This window comes from Pinus tabuliformis, chromosome 4_2 (assembly GCF_031772625.1).
Source record: "Pinus tabuliformis cultivar Carrire ecotype Pingquan chromosome 4_2, CPIR1, whole genome shotgun sequence".
Classification (NCBI taxonomy): domain Eukaryota; kingdom Viridiplantae; phylum Streptophyta; class Pinopsida; order Pinales; family Pinaceae; genus Pinus; species Pinus tabuliformis.
The window spans coordinates 538,473,414-538,494,374 of record NC_142304.1 but is presented as its reverse complement, the minus strand read 5'-3'; the positions used below and the strand labels follow the sequence as shown (position 1 = coordinate 538,494,374).

Sequence of the window (20,961 nt, the reverse complement as noted above, 5' to 3'; positions counted from 1 at the left end):
GGAGACAACTTTGACCCATGCACTTCTAGAAAATACAAGCTATTAAAAAGGATGAAAGAGGCAAATTGCTAGGTTATTACTGGTTTGTACCTCTTATGACAAGAATTTGACATGGAGTCAATAATTAAATGTGGTTTTTGATGATAGAAATATTTTCCTAGCAAAATCTCGTTTCATTGAAAATGTAAACGAATCTAGTGTTCAACAATTTTAGATTGTAATTAAGAATAAATTTAAGCGCTACTAATCTCGTTTCATTAAAAATATGAACGAATCTAGTGTTCAACAATTTTAGATTGTAATTAAGACTAAATTTAAGGGCTACTAAGATTAAAAGGGTAAAGAAAAAATAATGTTGAAGTAAAAAAAACTAATCATAATAAAGGATGACTAATTATACCATAAAAACTTGGATATACTGATTCCGTCAAAAATATAAAATAGATAACGTATTCAATACACTTTTAATATATAATAAAAAATTCAAAAACTACATATCGTTTTTAATTTAAAAACGCTTTTAACATAATTATTATTTAAAAATATAAAAAAAAAAAAAAAAAATTAAGAATTATAACACTAATAATTTGAAAAATAATAAGAAATACTTAATAAGTTCAGCTTTACCGTGAAGACATAAAAGTCGAATATGCCTAGGTTATATTTAACGCAATACACACTAAAGATAAATCCAAAGTTTGAAAAAAGCCACTTTACCGAGATAAATAGCGGTTAAAAAACAAGAATAAAGTTTAAAGCCACTCTACCAAAATAAAGCCATAGAAAGTAAAGATAAGTACAAAGTTTATAACATATCAACGTACCACAAAAAATTCAATAGAAATTAAAGATAAGTAAATAAAGGATGGATAGAACTCTTTTTTTTTTTTTTTTTGAAATTAAAGATAAGTAATATTCAATATAGTAAATATAAATAAAGGATGGATAGAACTTTTTGTAGTCAGTTTTTTGTTAAATTGAAGAGAGCGAAGTAGCAACTGTGTTGGGTTAAGTAGATTTCGATCATTATAATTATTTAGATGGGTATTTGTAGTTCTCAACATCAAATAATGAATTAAGTTGTCTTTATATTTATTTATATTTTTATAAATTTAAAATGTAAAATTTTTTAATAAATTTTATGTATATATTATATTGCAATAAAAATTATAATATTAACATTTTGATAAATTAGATGAAAAATTAATAATTATTTAGATGGGTATTTGTAGTTTTTAACCTCAACTAAAGAATTATATATATATATATATATATATATATTTTATTTTTTTTCCCGAAGAAAAAGCGAACTTTTTATTAAGAAAATAAAAAGTTACATTGCATATGCTGTGAGCATTTCAGTTGCTTCTATTTGACTGCTCATGCAATCAAAAAAGTGACAACCTTTCTGCCATTTGGATCAGACTGTCCTCAAAAAATTCAGCTGTAAAATAATATCATAAACAGCTGATATATATTGTTCAGATTTGTTCATCTTAAGACCATCCTCTCCTACAAGAGAGCATCCAAATAAAAACCAAAAAAAGTATAGTGGGTCTCCTCAGTGTAGAGAGGAAAACAACCCATTACAATACGTATATGATCATAGTGTCCAAGAGAAAATAAGAGAGCATAGTTTTTAAAAAAACTTTTTGTTGCTGATATAGAGTCCGTAAAATAAAACTGTAGCTGAACGAAAAAGAGTAAACATAAAACAGTCATTGATGAAATGCATAGGGTGGCTGATCAGATGATTGAATCTGTCCCTGACGGTCTTCTACTATTTTCCAGACTCCCATAATCTGCTGCAAACCTTCCTTAGAAAGCTGGTCCGCTGAAGCATTACTGTCCCTGAATATATGACATATGGAGAGGCTGTTAAAAGATGTTTTTAATTCCTGCAATTCTTCCAGTAAAGGCTTCAGAATTTGATTTTTGCATAAACTTTTTCCATTAACCCAATTTATAACGTTAAGGGAATCTCCAAAGATCTGAATTGTGAAGATGTTTCTTTGTAGAAGCCAGCAGAGGAGAAGTCTCAATGCCGACAACTCAGCAAAATTATTTGATCCTGTCCCTAGGCCTACAGAGGCTTTGAGAATGTGATTTGCATTTAAGTGAATAACAATACCAGCTCCTGCCCTGTTGTTTTGAGAAGCTCCGTCAAAAAAGGCCCAGGGGATGCCTTCTTTAATGATTACAGTCTTGTTTTGGGCTTGGGATTTTTTAGTTTCTGGGACAGGGATGGACGAATAAATGGAGACACAATGTATAGCAGTGACATTTACCGGAGTTTCCTTATCTTGAAAAAGACTCCTGTTCCTAGCAATCCAGACCCCCCAGCAGAAAATAAGGGGAAGGTTTCTCATGTTCCCATCAGGGTGATTTTGCCACCAATTTGCCCAGACTTCTTCCAAGGACCCATTTCCCCATTCTGCCTGAATGTTTAGCAATTTCTCTACCTCCCCCCATATCTTTTTTGTTTCATTACAGTGGATAAAAAGGTGATTAATAGTTTCTGCATCAGATTTGCACACAGGACATCTCCCTGGGCCGTACATATACCTTGACTGAAGTATATCCCAGGTTGGGATTTTTCGTTTTAACAGACACCAGAAGAAAAGTCTAGCCTTGGCCGGACACTTGAGCTTCCAGAGGTGCTTCGACCACCATTCTGGATCTCCCCATCCCTTCCTCGACATAATGTAATTGTATCCACACTTAGGAGTGTATTCTCCAGTTTCGCCATGAGCCCATATCAGCGAATCCGGACCATCTTTTAACCTGACATTTGATCTGATGAGTTCTTGTATGTAAGAGTTCCATTCGTTCCTCCATCTGATATTCATTCCTAGATCTTCCCCATCTTTCCAAGCCTGTCCCCACATGGTAGATTGGCCTTCCTTTTCCACCTGATTTAAAGTAAAAATGCTCTTACTCTCTAAATGTCTGATAAGCCCTGGGGATAGGGCATACTTTTCATTGCAACCTATCCAGGGGTCCAATCCTATCTTCAGGTTCCTTCCATTCCCTATCTTCCACGCCAGTCCTTGTTCTATCACCTTGAACGACTCCACCGTTGCTTTCCATATTACTGAGGCATTCTTCTTATTTTTTACCGGGTTCCTTATCCAATCTTCCAAGGGAACTGGATCTATATATTTCCTTTTCACCACTTTGGTCCATAAATTTTCCATCGAAATTAAGCGCCACCCTGATTTTGCTGCCAGAGAGAGACTAAAGTCGGGTAGACTTTTTATCCCCCATCCTCCCCATTCCTTTGGCCTTGCCACTTTGTCCCAGGCCACCCAAGGAAGCACCGGGTTCTCTTTTGAGCCATCCCACAAGAATCTGCAACATATTCTTCTAATTTTCTCCATAACTCCTTTAGGTACCCAGGTTAATGCTGCCCAGTAGACTGGGATGGCCAGAAGCACGGATTTAATAAGGGTCAATCTTCCAGCTCTGGAAAGCCATTTAAAACTCCAATGAGAGATTCTGGATTCTATCTTTGCAATCAGCCAGTTCTAGTCCTCTTTTTTATATGCATTTGGTTTTAGCCAGAAACCCAAGTATTTGAAGGTGGAGTCCATAGAGCTATATTGAAAGGGAAACAGAGCTTGCAGATGAATCCTCTCCTGTCTGTCCATACCTGCCACTATCAGCTGAGATTTTCTGGGGTTAATCTGCATTCCAGTTGCTTTCAAAAACAGGTCTAGAATGGTTTTTAATTCCTTAAGTTCATTAGAAGCTCCGTTTGAGAAAATCAAGATATCATCAACAAAAAGAAGATGAGAGATGAATAGATTGATTGCTACCTCAATACCTTTTACCTTTCCCTCCCTTCTGGCCTTTTGGATCAGCCTGCTTAAGCCTTCTGCCACTAAGAGAAAAAGCAGAGGAGACAAAGGGCATCCTTGCCTTAAACCTCTCTGTCCTCTAAAGAAAGGGGTTGCTGCTCCGTTAATTAGAACTGCATAGCTGACGTTGGAGATGCACCCCATGATCCAACTGATAAAGTCTGGTTTGAAGCCCAAGTGAGTTAGAAGCAGCCGAATGTATATCCAATTAATTCGGTCATATGCTTTGGATAGATCTATTTTTATTACTGCACCCTTCTTGTTCTTTTTTCTGACACTGTGTAAGACTTCTTGGGCTACTCCGATGGCCTCATGAATTTGTCTTCCATTTAAAAACCCAAATTGCTCCATTGAGATGTGGCTCGCCAGAATAGGTTTGATTCTGTTTGCTATCACCTTAGCAATAATCTTGTATATACAATTGCATAAGGAAATCGGCCTGAAATCCTCAAAATTCTCAGGGTCTTCCTTCTTCGGGATGAGGGCTATGAAGGTGGCATTGAAAGGACTGTAGACTTCTCCTTTCTTTCTAGATTCTTCTACTACTTCGGTTATTTCTGCACCAATCAAATCAAAAAAATGAAGGAAAAGCTCTATAGTCCATCCGTCCGGCCCAGGACTTTTTTCTTTGGCCATGGATTTCATTACTGACTCTACTTCCTCCTTAGTTACCGGGCATAACAACTCCTCTGCTTCTTCCTCCTCAACAAATCTTGGGAAGCATTGAGCTGTTTTTATTACCTCAGCAATGGTAGCCTCGCCTGGGTCTGCAAATAAACTCTGGAAGTGCCTCTGTCCAAGGCCTGATAATGAATTGAAAGACCGAAACTCCCTCCCTTCTTCGTTTTTTAGGTTCCATATGGTGTTAGCAGATTTCCTCCCTTTAGCGTAGTTGTGAAAAAAACTGGTGTTCTCATCTCCAGATTTTAACCAAATCGCTCTACTCTTGAGCCTCCATTCCTCTTCTTTTGCCAATAGAATTTGGTTCTGAAGTTTCTCAAGGTGGAGAATCCTTTCTTTTGAGACCTGGGTAGCGTATCCATCCTCCTCTATGCTTTCCAGCTTTTTCAGTTCTTCACTTATCCTGGATTGTTCCTCATTCTGCTTTGCCTTCCTATCTTTTGCCCAGAGAATGGTCGCTTTCTTCAATCTTTTGAGGTTTTCCATAAACAGGAAGCCTTTATCCTCAATTGAGCTATTATCCGGGTGTCTCCAGGTTTCTTTGAAGAGATTGGTAAAAGAAGTTTCTTGCAACCATGAAGAATTAAACTTAAAAGGTGCCGGAGGCTTTAGAGGGGGAATGGAGAGGTCTAAAAAAACAGGGAAGTGATCAGAAGACCCCCCTTCTTCAACCCATTGTCTGAAAATAGGGACCTTTGAGGCTAATTCTTCAGAGATGAGGAAACGGTCCAGTCTTTTCGCCACTCTAGCCTCCCCTGCTCTCCGATTCCTCCAAGTCGGCTTTAGCTTTATCGGGTTAACATCTATAAATTTGTTGACCGTTAGGAGGTTTAGGAAAAAGTCCGTCAAAGGATCTTCCCTAGCCGATGGTCCCCATGCCTCCGCTCTCCCTACGGAGAAATTTAAATCTCCTCCCATCACCAAGTGTTTTGTCTTCAGCAGCGATTTGGACATCAAATCGTTCCAGAAAAACTCCCTTCCTTGACAGGGCCCGTATACATTGAGAATAGTAATAGGCAATGCAAAATCTGGGGATTGAATTTCCATACCCATCACCTGCTTCATCCCCCACTGATTTGTCACCTTTATTCTCCCTTCCTTGAAACCTATTGCCAATCCCCCTGAATGACCATCTGAATCCACTGCTGAGAATTTCCAGCCCGGGAGGAGAGCATTTAGTCTCAATTCTACTTCTGCTCCGTTCCCTAAAGTCTCTTGCAGAAAAAGAATCTCTGATTTTGAATTTTGAATCATCTCTCTAAGAGCCAGTCTTTTGGGTTTACTGGCTAAACCCCTACAATTCCATGATGTCAATATCATTTTATAACATTTTCAGGGGTCTGCACCGCTCTAAGAACCCCAGTGATGGACTGTTGTTTCCCGTCAGCTACATCAAACTTTGCTTTTATCTTGGCCTTGGCTAGGTTAGACTTCCTACCTCTTTTATTTCTGTTTTGGCTTTGAGAGGGGAGCTGACCTATACCGCCTACTGATTCTGAGGATACAGGCTTGCAATCATGGGATCTGAGATTGTAAGGGCAAGGAGTATGGAGGACCGAGGATGCAGGATGAGGCAAACCATCTTCACGATTCAGATCTAGGGAGGGCAAGGCTGCCGAGATGTTTTCCATTGCTCTTTCGCTTTCGGAGGGTTTTGGAGAAGATGCCGGCTCCCCAAAGCTCTCCTCTTTTGCTTTGACAGGTTCCGTCTCCAGGTCCTTGCCCGAACCACTGAGCAGGGCTGCTTCCTGAGTCTGCCCTTCCTGATGAACCTCTGTCTCCAGTCCTTCAGCATTCTGATCCACAAAAGCCTCCTTCTCTTGATTGAAATGAGATTGTCTGATGTCCTTCTCCCAATAAGATGATGTCCCCCGAAATCGTCTTCTTCTCCTGCCCAGAGGACATTCCTTGGCCAAGTGACCATATGCATGGCATCTATGGCACCGAAAGGGCAAGAATTCATAATCCAAAATCTGCTCAAAAACATAATCTTTGTATTGAAGGTTTATCTTTTCTGCAAGTCCTCTGCTTGGGTTTAGACTGACTAAGATCCGTGCCATAGCCTTGTTCCTGGTTTCTAAGAAAGTCATATCAGCTTCCAGAAAAGAACCCAATCTATTCCCAATCGCTTTGAAGACTGATTCGACCCATAGGAATGAGGGCAACCCTGGAGCTCTAACCCAGACCGGGAAGACGTCCGTTTTTTCGTGGATAGCATCAAACAGGGGATTCCATTTCTTCAGCAGCACGGGAATGTTTCCTATGGCCCAATTCCTTTCGAGTACCCAGTCCGCCGCCTCTTTATTTTCAAAGCGGAACATGAACCATCCTTTTGCAAGGTTTGAAGCCTCGAAACCCTTGATTTGATCAGACAGAAAATTCTGTTCTCCCCAAGCTTGAATAAAACTAGAGGTGAATTTCTTCCCTCTCGCCCTGCCAACCAATGTACACTCTGCCACCTCCAAGGTTTCCTCAATAGTCACATCCATGCCCAGCACCAAGTTCCCTTCCAAGTCCTGTGAACCGATTGGTCTCTGTTTTTTCCTCTTTTCCCCTTTTTTCTTATTCCCTGCGTCCACCTCCCTTGTCTCCTTACTTATAACATTCCTGTCTAGGTCTTCCGGGGCCGGAAACGGAGGGGGTTCATACTCAGAACTGGGTGGGTTCGAAAAACCTGTGAAGTCTGGGAAAGAATCGGCTAGGGTTTGTTTACAAACCTGTGAACCCAAATTTTCTCCTGTACCTGCCGATTGATAATCAGGGGGGACTCCATATCCTTCCGCCGGCCGTTCTCCTAATCCTTTAGTGCAGTCCTGTTCTTTAGCAAAGGATACCCTAGAAATCGCTGAAACCCTTCCAGGTCTCCTTGCGCTTCCCTGCCCAGAACTTAACCCTAAATTTACTATGTCCTCTATACCTCCGGAGTGAAAACGCCCGACCGAGAAGGACTTACCTTTGTTGCTGTGGCTCTGGTGATAACTTGCATGCAACGCGTCCTCATCAGATCTGCATGACCGCTGTGAAAAGGGCGGGTCCTGATGATGGAAGACATTCCCTTCGCATTCCTTGGATAATTGGAGAAAGGATTGTTTGTTCTCGGTCGATTTCTGCGTAAGGGTTTCAGGCCTTGAAGATTCATAACCTCCGAAGTAGCGCTCAATGTTCCTCGCGGTAGGGTCTTTCCCCCAAACCGACAGAATATCCTCCAGCTCCGGGTCAAGGTCCACCAGCTCATTTGAATTAACCATGGTTACTGTGACCGCTCAGGGAAGGTCGCCGGAACGGTTTTGCTGCCAGCACAAAGCTTCTGTCTTTTGCTATCTCAGGAAGTCGAAATATCGAACCTTGCAGCGTAATGACCCCAGCTGTCGGCTTATGTTGAGTCTGACCTCCAGCTGCCTGTCCTCCTGTCACTTTCCCTCCTATTCCTTCACCTGCGAACTGTACTCACCTGCTGGAACCCTAACCCTCGCCTGATCCTGGTTCCGGCCAGAGTTTTTTCTCCCAAACCCTCGCCATCCATCGACCTCAACTAAAGAATTAATATTTTAAAATTTTGAATACGAAATTAAGTTATATTTATATTTATTTTATATTTTTATAAATCTAAAATATATATATTTTTAATAAATTTTATGTATATATTATATCGCAATCAAAATTATAATATCAGTGTTTTGATAAATTAGATGAAAAAACAACAATTATTTAGATGGGTATTTGTAGTTCTCAAATGAATTAATATTTTAAAATTTTGAATATGAAATTAAGTTGCATTTATATTTATTTTATATTTTTATAAATTTAAAATATAATTTTTAAAATAAATTTTATGTATATATTATATCACAATAAAAATTATAACATCAACATTTTGATAAATTAGATGAAAAATCAACCACGTTAATTATTATGTAATATTTTAATATTAAAAGCCACATATTTAAATATTTTTAATATAAATGTAAGCATTAATTTGGAACCATATTTTGAGAATTAGTTTGTATTATCTTGTTAATTGAAATATTATAATTTTTTTCATAATTTTTATGTACATATTATATCACAATAAAAATTATAACATCAACATTTTGATAAATTAGATGAGAAATCAACAACATTAATTATTATGTAATATTTTAATATTTAAAAGCCACATATTTAAATATTTTTAATATAAATGTAAGTATTAATTTGGAAACATATTTTGAGAATTGGTTTGTATTATCTTGACCATTAAAATATCTTAACTTTGTTGAGATAGTAAATTTTATTTATATAAAAAAGACAGATGTATATATTTTTTTTTAATTTTTATTATATAATATCTTATTAATACTTTTTTCAATTTAGAAAATTTAATATTTAATAAAAGTTAATGTTATTGTTATTGAAATTTATAATTTATTTAAATAAATTTAATTTGTTAATTGTTTTTATTAATATAAGTAAAAGAGATGAGGAAGTGTGGGTTTTAATGGTGATTGAAAATTGTTTTTGTTTGGTTAAAAGTTTTTTTTTGACATAAAGAAAGAGATATTTGGGAGGAGTGAAAGCCTACCCATATGAACCACTACCACGTAATTTCAACTAGCATGTTTTTCCTTCAATAATGATGATAAATCAGACTACATTTATGGAAATAGACAAAAAATAATAATAATATGTTATATACAATTAACTTAATAATTTACACACAAAAATATTGGAACGTTATAAACACAATTAATTTAGATTTATTATCTTAATTCGTCTTTGGTTTCTTATTTTATCTATAATTATATATAGTTTTACAAATTAAAAAAAAAATAGTAATGTGATAATTTGTTATTTAAAATTTTGATTTTAATATTTTGTAAATTAAAAATTAGAAATTTGACAATTCAATATAAGTGTTCATCTAATTAATCTTAATGTATTTCATATATAAAAATTAGAAACTCCGGAAAAAATATAAAAAAATGAAATGTTGTAAACTCCATCAATTTAGAGATAATATATTGATCATCTTTAATTTATTATTTTGTTTATTAATTATATTTTATTTTTCAAATTTAAAAGAATCTATTAACCTAAACTAAATTTAAAAGAATTTATTGACATAAACTAAACTTACATGATTTGAATGTTTTTTAAAATTAGATAAATAACTAAAAATGATATTGTGTATTTAAATGCATTTTAACTTATATAATATTCAACATGCTGTAATATTAAAAAGTAAGATGAAATATGATATAATATTAAAAAATAAAAGTAATATTAAAAAATTAAATTAAATTGGTTTATTTGTTAATTTATTTTTTAATATTTATTATAAAACATTTAAAATTAAACAAGTTGATTAAAATAAGTTATATCTAATATAAAATATTTAAACTTTAACAAGTTAACTAAAAACAATTTGATTTTAAGTTTTGGTTTTTAATTTTCTAAAATAATAGAATCTAGATGGAAGGGAAATCAAACCTACTAACCACTTTCTAAAATAATTTGTAATATATCTTCTTATGCATTTTATTACCTACCAAAATCATTTGTAATATATCTTCTTCATGCATTTTATTACCTACCAAAATCATTATTTAATTTATGGCTTAATAATATGGCACATGCATATGGCACATGCTTTTCTCAAAAGAAATAACTAATTTGCACTTTTGTTGTTGTTGTTTTATAGTGGAATGAATAAGATCTAATTATTTATGGTGACATCTTCACACAAATCACAGTATAGTTTCTGGATAATGTTGATAAGTCACCATATGTAGAAAATATTTACCTTGGCAAAGAGAATTCTAATGATGGATATTGTTGGTCATACTAAGCATATACATTGATTATGGCTGAGCCAGGAATATATTTAAAATTATAAAGTAGCTGTAGAGTATAGATTTTGCCAATAATAATAGCAGTACTATGAGGGTGACATGGCACGTTGCATATGGAATGGCGGCCAACATGGTTCACTAATTCCACTTTATATACGACTTTCATGGACAATTTCTTTTTTTCTTCTTTTGGTTTCCATTATAAGTTAGTCGTATGGTTTGTTATGTAGCATTTAAGTTGAGTTTTATCTAGTAACAAAAGATTATGGCACATGTGATCACCGACTTTTAAATGAAGGGTCATTGTAAATGCAGGGTTATATTGTACATTTTTATTCTTATGATAGGGTGATGATTAATTACACATGCTTCAAAAAGAGATTTGACCAAAATTACTAGGCAAGTTTACCTTTGAAATTCATAACCCAAATCAATCCTTCCATTATTTGGTGGGCTTTCGTTGATTAATCAAAACATGGTGGGCCAAAGTTTCGTCAACCAATAAACGAAATGTTTGTTGATTAGGATGTGTAAGAAACCAGGTAGAGGAGCATGGATGGACTCGTTAAGTGTTAGTTAAAATTTTGTGTATTGATTAGGATGTGATGGGGATTAAAATCGCAATTAGGTGATAAAACCTTTCATATAACAAACACCTGTCAATACCCGTGGTTTATGCCCACAACTTCTATCGGAAGCATTCTCATTTGAGGATTTCACAAAGAACCCAGCCAAATAGCAAACAACGGAATAGAATGAAACTTGACCAACGGGCACTGGTCCCACTCGAATGCACAAAACCGGACCTCAAAAGGAATCAACTCCATTCCATAAACTATCGAGTCGCTCGAACTGTTAAACCATGCGCACATTCGAATGCGATCGCTGTTCGATCAATCAACCGATGGACGGTCCTGATCACCGAAACTCAACGTGGATTTATCCCTGCTGTATAAAACCCCATCGGGTCCAAAATCCGAATTAACCTCCGTGCTTGTTCATACCCGATATCCGTCCGATCAGTCTTTTAACGGACGGTCTGATCACCTCTGGATTTCAACTAGATTAAATCTCGGCTCATAACGTCATCGGGTCTGTCTTTGGGAATACCACTTATGGTTTTGAGGCTGCCCGATAATCCGTTTACCACCTTATGAAGACCGCTTTTGCTACTTAACGCCCTCACGTCTATGCCATGCGATGACCATCGATCTGTTTCTGATCCGACGGTTGACGTTCTATCGCATGATCGCCATCGCTAAGTCTCCTTGGCCGGTTCCGATAACACAGCTCTCCTCCGATGCGATATCACTTGGTCTATTCTCCGCGATTTGATCTGGTCCATTGATTGTCCAGATCCAACGGCTCTTACTCCTTGCGCCTACACCACAGATTGCCAATGCTAACCGTCGATCTGTGAGATCTGACAGCTCCTGTGCATACACTCTTCTCTTCTCGTTCTATTGATAGACTTACGCCTTTCGTAGGTTTTCTCTGTCATACTCTGTTTTCACACCACGACTCCATATAACAATTAACTATGATATCTTGGGTATTGTTGGATTGCCATCGATCCTACAGTGATTGATGGTTGATCAACATGCCTACAGATGGAATTTTAGTCATCTAAGCATATACATATAACAGAACTTCGAAAATGGTACAATATACAATTTCTCTACCTCTAAATTACCCACTCTTATTCCTGTTATTAAAAGAATATCAAAAATAAAACAGAGTTCTGTTTTGAACCTTGATGGCCTGATTCTTCTAATTAGTGGCCATCGTTCCTAATCTGCCCATAGGCTTACAATCCCCTCATGAATCCTCTCCAATCCTCTCTCTCTGTCCTTTTAGAAAAGAAAGGAAATACAATATATCTAAGCTAACCATCTCCTCCACAATTGAAGGGATAGACTATACATTTAGAAATCAAATCCTATCCTAATCTGAACAAACTAAACTACTTGGCTTGATCTCCATGCAGGGAGGATCAACTTGCCACCTATTCTCTCTTTTCCTTAGTATTTGGCAACAATATAACTACTTACATACTTTGCAATTTATAGAAATTAAGTAACCAATTCTTCTTCCAAACTCTCGTTAGCCACAACATGTGACCACACCATCACATTGTTGGCTAGGCCTAGATGCTCCTGCATCATGATGGGTAAGAAATCAGGTAGAGGAGCATTAAGGGACTTATTGATGGACTTGTTAAGTGCTAGTTAAAAATTATAAGGTAGAAAATCATATTGTTAGTATGTTTGATGGAATTTTTAAGTGATTATAGTTTTGATTTAGACTTTGGAATCTTGTTGAATTGTAACTAATGATTAGAATATAAAAATGTAATTTTTTATTAATAATAAAATGTTGAAAGTGATAATTGAAGGTAAAGAACATTGATGGACTTGTTCAGTGTTGTTGAAAATTATAATGGACTTGTTCAATGTTGTTGAAAATTATAAGGTAGAAAATCATATTGTTAGTATGTTTGATGGAATTTTTAAGTGATTAAAGTTTTGATTTAGACTTTGGAATCTTGTTGAATTGTAATTAATGATTAGGTGAGAAAAATTATTTTTTTATTAATAATAAAAAGTTGAAAGTGATAATTGAAGGTTTAGAACATTGATGGACTTGTTCAGTGTTGTTGAAAAGTATAATGGACTTGTTCTGTGTTGTTGAAAATTATAAGGTAGAGAATCCTATTGTTAGTATGTTTGATGGAATTTTTAAGTGATTATAGTTTTGATTTAGACTTTGGAATCTTGTTGAATTGTAATTAATGATTAGATGAGAATAATGTATTTTTTTTATTAATAATAAAAAGTTGAAAGTGATAATTGAATGTTTAGAGCATTGATGGACTTGTTCAGCGTTGTTGAAAATTATAATGTAGAAAAGCGTATTGCTAGTATGTTGATGGTATTTGTGAAGAGAGTGATTATCGTTTTGATTTAGAGTTTGGAATCTCTTTGAATTATTGTAATTAATGATTAATATGAGAAAAGTATATTTCTCTCATTAACAATAAAATGTTGAAAGTGAGGGTTGAAGGTTTAGATGTATTAATGTCTAGAGGAATATTGTATGATGATTAGAGGTTATATATAATATGGAGAAAAAAAATGAAGCTTTTTTGTGAAGTTGATGTTTAGTTTGAGCATGGTATGAGAAGTATATTGGGGTTTTGGATTTATGTTTATAAGGAAAAAAACAAAATACAAAGGTTGTGTTTAGAATATATAATATAGTTGAATTGTTTACTGAAATATTAATATAAAGGCAGCTATGTTAAGGTCATTTGTTCAAACTTGTTTACAGGGCATATAATAATTGGTGATAGAGTATATTGTTAAGGTACTTTTTGTGTGAAAGGTTATTGGTTCTGACACATGTTATTAAGTTAATTAAATTAAATTAAATAAAACAAATTAAAGGCACATGTTATTAAGTCAATTAAATAAAAATTAATAAAACAAATTAAAGGCACATGTTATTAAGTCAATTAAATAAAAATTAATAAAACAAATTAGTATCAGTAATCTAAATCTATACTTATAAATACAACTTTATGAAAAATGAAATCTACAATGTAAACATGAAATTTAAGAAAATAATATAGACTATTCAAATACACATATATACACACATTGGCATGAAGCCTTAACGATATCTCAATTGATTTAACCATCTACCCAAGGCATGTCCCCAATAAGGAGGTTATAGGTCACATGTTCAAATCTAGACGACTCCCTAAGATAACCATTTGTTATTTAGTTAGTAATTGAAAAGTCCTCCATTTGGATATTTTAAGGATACAAAGAAAATCTAATAAGAATTTCATTTGGAAAAGAATATCAACATGCCCCATGTAATATATTGGTTGGTTTGACCATTTCCACAAATATAGATGCCTAGTAAAATTTATATATCAATTTCTATTAGATTCTATAAAATTACCTAATATTATTGTAGGTATTAGTTCCTAGCTCCAAAAAAGAAAGAAATTATGAAATAATAATAACAAGATACTCGCTTTATCTTTTGATTAAATTTATATTTATGTTTATCATACATTTAAGACACTCCTTGGTCTTGGGATAAACTTTACTCAGCTGTATAATTGATTGCAACCTCATCATGCTTATTTTTGACATTATATCATGACTTTTAGCTTGAAAATACACTATTATAATAATATTGTAAAAAAATTGATCTCATGATTTCTGATTGGTAGAGATGTTATTTTAAAAAATATAGAAATAATATGATATATAATAAGATATTAAAATAATAATAAAATAGAATTAATTTATTTTAATTTTAAATATATGGAGATTAAAAAATTGAGATGTAAATATAATAGTATTTAAAAATTAATTTATATCTCAATTTTTTAATCTCCATATATTTAAAATTAAAATAAATTAATTCTATTTTATTATTATTTTAATATCTTATTATATATCATATTATTTCTATATTTTTTAAAATAACATCTCTACCAATCAGAAATCATGAGATCAATTTTTTTACAATATTATTATAATAGTGTAATAGTGTATTTTCAAGGTAAAAATCATGATATAATGTCAAAAATAATCATGGTGAGGTTGCAATCAATTATACAGCTCAGTAAAGTTTATCCCAAGACCAAGGAGTGTCTTAAATGTATGATAAACATAAATTTCGTTTGTCTCGTTATGGGTGACACAGCTTAATAAAAGTTTTTGTTTCAAATAAATCAAAACTAATCATCGCAACTCAACTCAAGATATTAATTTCTAATAAATATATTATTTTTTAATACTAAATTAAAATCTAAAACTAAACTATATTTATTATAAAATTTTCAAATTTAATCATTACTTTAAATAACATTAATAAAAACATTTAAAAAAAACAATATTAATAAAATTTAAACATTATTATTAATAACTTTAGTTGAATAAAAAATGCTGCCACCAAACCTTTCTTTTCATTATTAACCTGATCGTTTTTGTCTCTATGATTATACATAATTCCCTAACTTTGATCACATAAACCAAAAAAACAATTATATACTCTTGATTTGCTAGGTCTTTATGAACTACATGATCTATGGTACAGAGTGGCAATAATTCCATTAAATTTAGTTTTTATACCCACATTATGTGGATGGGAAAGAATTTTTAAATCTATCCATTGAAGACATATTTTGATCCGACAGCTTTTAAAAATACCTAAGGTGTTCTTAAATTCAATAGGATTAGTCATCAATCTCAAATTATGCTTGACATCCTCATCAACTAAAAACTTAACCAGATGAAATATAATTATATGAGTTTTTATGGGATCAATTTATGGCATTGGTTTTTGAAATACTCATGCATCCATAAGAAATTGCATTGTGTGATCTAAACTCGATACATACTTTCAAATATCCATATATGGTATATGATGTTGTTATTTACCCCCAGAAAATACAATACACATGAAAAGGTAATTGTCTCTGGGATGGAGAGAATACATCTATGTGGTCTTTTTTTTCTTTCTTTTTTCTTTTTTTTGGGGGGCTTCCAAGGAATATAGATTAGCATTTGAGGAATGTCGGTGCATTTTATGTGTTAACAATTTTTGGACTAAGCAAAGTAGAGAAAAATATAGCAATACCATAGAGGGTAGGGTTTGTGTGTTTTTATTTTCTAGGAAAATTCATGTGTTCATATTGTTTAAGAAATAAGTACATGAATAAGTCATTGTTGCTTCAATATTTGTATTGAAGAAAAGATTATTGTGTTATTTCCATTATGTAGTGGTTGTAACTTCAAAGTCACTATTTTAGTGAAATAAGCTTCTAAGTTTTATTAAACTTTATATCTTCTTTTTAGTAAAATTTTTTAGTTAATTTAGTTAATTCCCCTTGTTTTTGACATGCATCATTTTTTCCTTCTTTAAGGCTAGTTGTGCTACTAAGTCCCATGTTTGAAGCAATGACATATATAGATAGTAATACTATGCACTAAAAACTACCAAGGTTTTGTATTTTGTTTTTCAAAATTTTCCTTTAAAATAATTTTTTATCTTTGTTTTTTTCACGATGAATGGGATGAATGTGATCAGGTGAAAAATCATCACTAACAAGGGGATGCTTGACTTCCCTCACTTTCTCATGGTGTGGCCGAAAACAAAAATAGAAATAAACTCTACCAAACTGCAACATGAAAGTGTAGACATTTTAATTTTCTTACAAATTTGAGAAAATTTTTAGTGATCTTATAGTAATGCTTCCATTCTAGGATTTTTTACTTTGCTAAGCTTATTGTTACTAAAAACAATTACGTTTTTGTTTGTTGATTTGAAAACTAGTCTCTTTAAGGATTCAAACTTCAGAGAAGTGTTTCCTATATACATTATTATGGCTATTGAATTGAGATATACAAGGGCATATAAGTAGTTGTTTTGTCCATTGTATTCTATAGAATCACAAGGAAAAGGTTTGTATACATTGTTATGGCTACTCGATTTGAAATATGCAAAGGTATATTACTAGCGATCTTTTCCATTGTATCCCACAAAATTGTAAGCTTTAGAGTCTCGTAGTTGAATAACAGCGAAACTTATTGGAAAAATGAAAGGAAATTATGCCCCTATAAAAATAATAGGGATGATCCAAGAGGATCTCGAGACACCAAGGGGATGGATAAAGGCTCGAAATTCAAAATGGTAGAAAGGAGTAGTTGATGGCATCAGTTGAAAGGGCTCGTCTTCCTAATTGCGATGGCATGAACGGTTCGTCAATCTGAGCTCGTATGCAAAAGATAGAGCCCCTCAAAGATTGGTATGGCAGAGGAAAAATGGGGCCCACAGGGCGCCACATGGCATCCCAGTCAGCACGTGGGACCCACATGGCAGCTTGACACTTGGCATTCCTCCAGTGGCCTTCTAGACCTGCACAAGAGAAAAAATCATTTTTGGATTATGGTTATTAAAATAACTAAATATATAAGTGAAAACCCAAAATATATAAAAATATAAATATAAAACAAAACGTATCATAATACGTGGCAAGGTCAACGTGGGAAGGAATATGGTTACACCCATATAAAGGTTAAAAACCATATAATAACTATGTCATAAAAAAAAGAAACCAACGTGAAAAGCACGTGGCATAGTCAAAAGGTTATATACCATATAATACATGGTATGGTTGAATGAAACAAACGTATGGTTACATGGTGAAGGATGTTATAACCAAAACCCATATATAAACAACAATTGAAACACGTGGAGCCGTTGCATGGTAATGGGTTAATGCATATGTGACCGGTCCATAGATAAGTGAAAACCAACGTGCATATATAAAGTGGGTTATAACCGTTGAACCGTGGACTATGCATGGGATACGGCCTTGTATGGGATGTTGACCGCAGCAGGTACGGTGGGGATGGGTGTGGTCCCGTGAGGTACGGGCCCGCCTCCCCAACAGTGGTAAAAAAAATATTATATTTTGGGTTTGGTAAAGTTTAGTAATTGGGTTGGTAAATATGGGTTTGATAAAAACAACCCATAACTATATTATAAATTAATCCGCCCAATTTTTTATATACATTGATTTTTTTTTACCATTGCCAAGGAGGAGATCAGTGGCACGAATTTCGAGACTAGGTGGTGGAACTTTGAGCACTCAGAAACAATGGGGAACTTTGCGTGAGCAGAATGTTTGCAGGAGGATGATTTTGGTCCAGTCTCAAAATTGGACGAGTTTTATATGGATTTTGCACCTCTCGGCAACGGGAATCCATTGGCAGTATCAGTTTCTGCAACAGAGCTCTCCAAATTTCGGGCACTTTTCAGCATGGAGGTATAATGCTCCATTTTGTAAATTGATGAATGTACTTCTTTGATGTCATTTTTTTTTAATGAATGAAGGCCTCCCCATTGATCGAGCAGGGCCCGGAGACGTAGTCTAAGAGGGACGAACTTCGTTATCAAGCTTCTTGTCTTCTTGTCATACTTATGTGTTTCTTATTCTTCTTCTCACATGTGCACATTTAAGTTTCTCTTTGGTTAAGCTACAACTATTTATGTAATTCTTTTCATGCATCTATAAACAAAAGATAACCTAGATCAAGGGAGCTAGAGACCATTGAAACATTTTTGTTTGTTGAGATCTATGTTTGACAACTATTTCTATTTATCCTAAATGATATCAATATGTCATGTGTTTGGAGAAAAATAATGGTTTTCAACACAAAGATATAGCAATTAGATTTAGTTTTACCAAAACAAGGTGGAACGTGGTTTAGCTAATTATAATTTCAAGGTCATTTGTGTTGCATTTCTATTTCATTAGTTCACCCATTGTTCTCTCGACCCTTGCATGTCCAATTTCTCATTTTTCTTGAAAATCATAATTTTGATCAACATACAAATTATAATCCTAGATATATAAATTTAGGCGCTAATAACCCTATATTTTGAGGCACCTACTAGAAGACCCAAAATCACTGTAGAAGGATGTTATGGCGAGTGCAACAAGGTTTATGCAAAAGATTGTGAAGAAGGTCATGACAAGTGAAACAAAACCTATGCAAAATATTGTGAAAAAAATCATGGCAAGTGCAACACAGGCTATACAGAACATTATAAAGAAATCATGGCAAACTGATGAAATTATGATAGATACAACATATATTAAGTACAACAAAGATGACCCAAAAGATCATGATAAAAAATGTAAAATTTAATATAATATAAATTTAAAATGAAATCAATGCAAACTAGTGGGTAGAATTTGATTTGTGAGTGTTAGTTATTTAACCTCCTACACGATCAAGAAAGTGATATATTTCTATTTCTCTACTTCTTATCATTTGTTCACATATTTAACTTAATCATTTCCATATGACATGTCAATTAATACTAACTAGTACAACCACATTTAAAATATTAATGTCGTTGATATAGCCGAAGGCTTAAAAAATATAACCAAAAAAACTATTGCAACAAGAAGAATGTCATACTAGTGCACACATTTACGTGATTAACCATGTAAAAAAAGGTTATGGGTCAACTTTAACTTAAGAAACAAAAGGAATTATAAATGAATGTTATAACTAATAATGAGGAACTTATCATGGAGGAACTTATTAGAATTGGAATAATATCAAATCCCTTGGAAATTGGTGGGTGGGGAGCCACGTGCCATTAATCTAATTTTTTAAATTTATTAAAAGTAATGAGTCATTTTGCTAAATAAAATTTGCTTATATATAAATGAATGTTATAAATAATAATGAGGAACTAACTTATCATGGAGGAACTTATTAGAATTGGAATAATCTCAAATCCCTAGGAAATTGGTGGGTGAGGAACCACATGGCATGAATCTAATTTTTTAAATTTATTAAAAGTCAATGTAACTTAACAAACTCTTTAATACACAACACTGTTTCATAAATATTAAGATTAAGCATATACTGAACATATTCCCTTGAGAATCAATCTAAATCCTCAAATTAAAAGAAATTAACAAATCCTCTTCGACCTTAAATTAAAATGAAATAAAAAACTTTCTAAAAAATACAAAAATAAAAATAACAATATTTAGAAAATTAAATTTTATAATTAGTAACCTAATCTCAAAGATTTCATGAACTCAACAGTAGGTTACCTCGATATGGGATGATATCGAGGCCAAATAATATTGTGAAAAAGCTTTTGACATAAATTATTCACATTAACCTATAGTTTTAAACATGCTTCAAATGGCAATCCTTAACGAACTGAGGCATCAAACCCTACATCATGATTTTTATCATTTCACCATCTCGAATCTGAATAAGTGGAAATTAATTGACATCGTCCAATTAAGGTTAGATTCAAGAAAAGATAACAAACCAATTGTTTTAATCCCTACTAGAACTAGGCGTATGGAACTAATAAATTATTTAACTTATAAAAGGTATAAATATTTAAGTATAGAAGAAAGTTATATTTCGTGATAAAAATATATTAGAATTATAAATTGAAGTGATATAATTTATATAATTATAATATTTTAAAATCATTTAAAATATTAAATTTATTTAAACAATTAAAAATTATTTTTAATAGCAAAAATCATAACAATAATCTATTTATATATTCATAAACACATTTCAATAAAAAAAAAATGATATTATTAAAAATATATATCACTCAATTTAAAAACATAAAAATAAAATTTCAAAACAGTTAAATTACTTTAAAAAAAAACAACATAAAAAATAAAATTCCATCACAATTAAATTACTAAAAGAAAACTGAAAATAAAAAATAATTAAAATCTCTTAAAAGTAATACACCACATATAAACTTAAATATTTTAAAAACTTAAATATTTTAAAAATAATATATCACATATAGACTTAATAATATATTTACTTAACGAACGATTTCACCCATCAAAATCATTAAAGGGCCTCCTTAGAGGAACCTTTCTTTACACTCTCTTGTGATCAAACCTTACTTTCTACTCTTATAAATTTTATATATGTATATATAGATAGATAATAATTAGTTATTTGATTTTATGATTATTTATAAGTGTGATTATA

At 33.0% G+C, this 20,961-nt stretch overlaps 1 protein-coding gene across 1 annotated transcript; it reads right to left on the bottom strand.

Moving 5' to 3' along the window:
- Nucleotides 1-1,718: 1,718 nt before the first annotated feature.
- Nucleotides 1,719-5,795, bottom strand: LOC149170418 (uncharacterized). The gene is made up of 3 exons (XM_089425572.1): nt 3,834-5,795; nt 3,653-3,734; nt 1,719-3,418 (listed from the first exon to the last, which is right to left on the bottom strand). Exons 1-3 carry the CDS (start codon nt 5,793-5,795, stop codon nt 1,719-1,721), a joined length of 3,744 nt encoding a protein of 1,247 aa, XP_089281698.1.
- Nucleotides 5,796-20,961: the final 15,166 nt, after the last annotated feature.

Bases quoted from the DNA above. Each gene is read 5' to 3' on its own strand.
- LOC149170418 (XM_089425572.1), bottom strand. From the start codon at position 5,795: ATGATTCAAAATTCAAAATCAGAGATTCTTTTTCTGCAAGAGACTTTA. The intron at 3,735-3,833 runs GTAAAAGGTATT...AATGAACTTAAG, and splicing joins AGGCCAGAAGGGAGGGAAAG to GAATTAAAAACCATTCTAGA. The intron at 3,419-3,652 runs GTATGGACAGAC...TGGCCATCCCAG, and splicing joins ATCTCAGCTGATAGTGGCAG to TCTACTGGGCAGCATTAACC.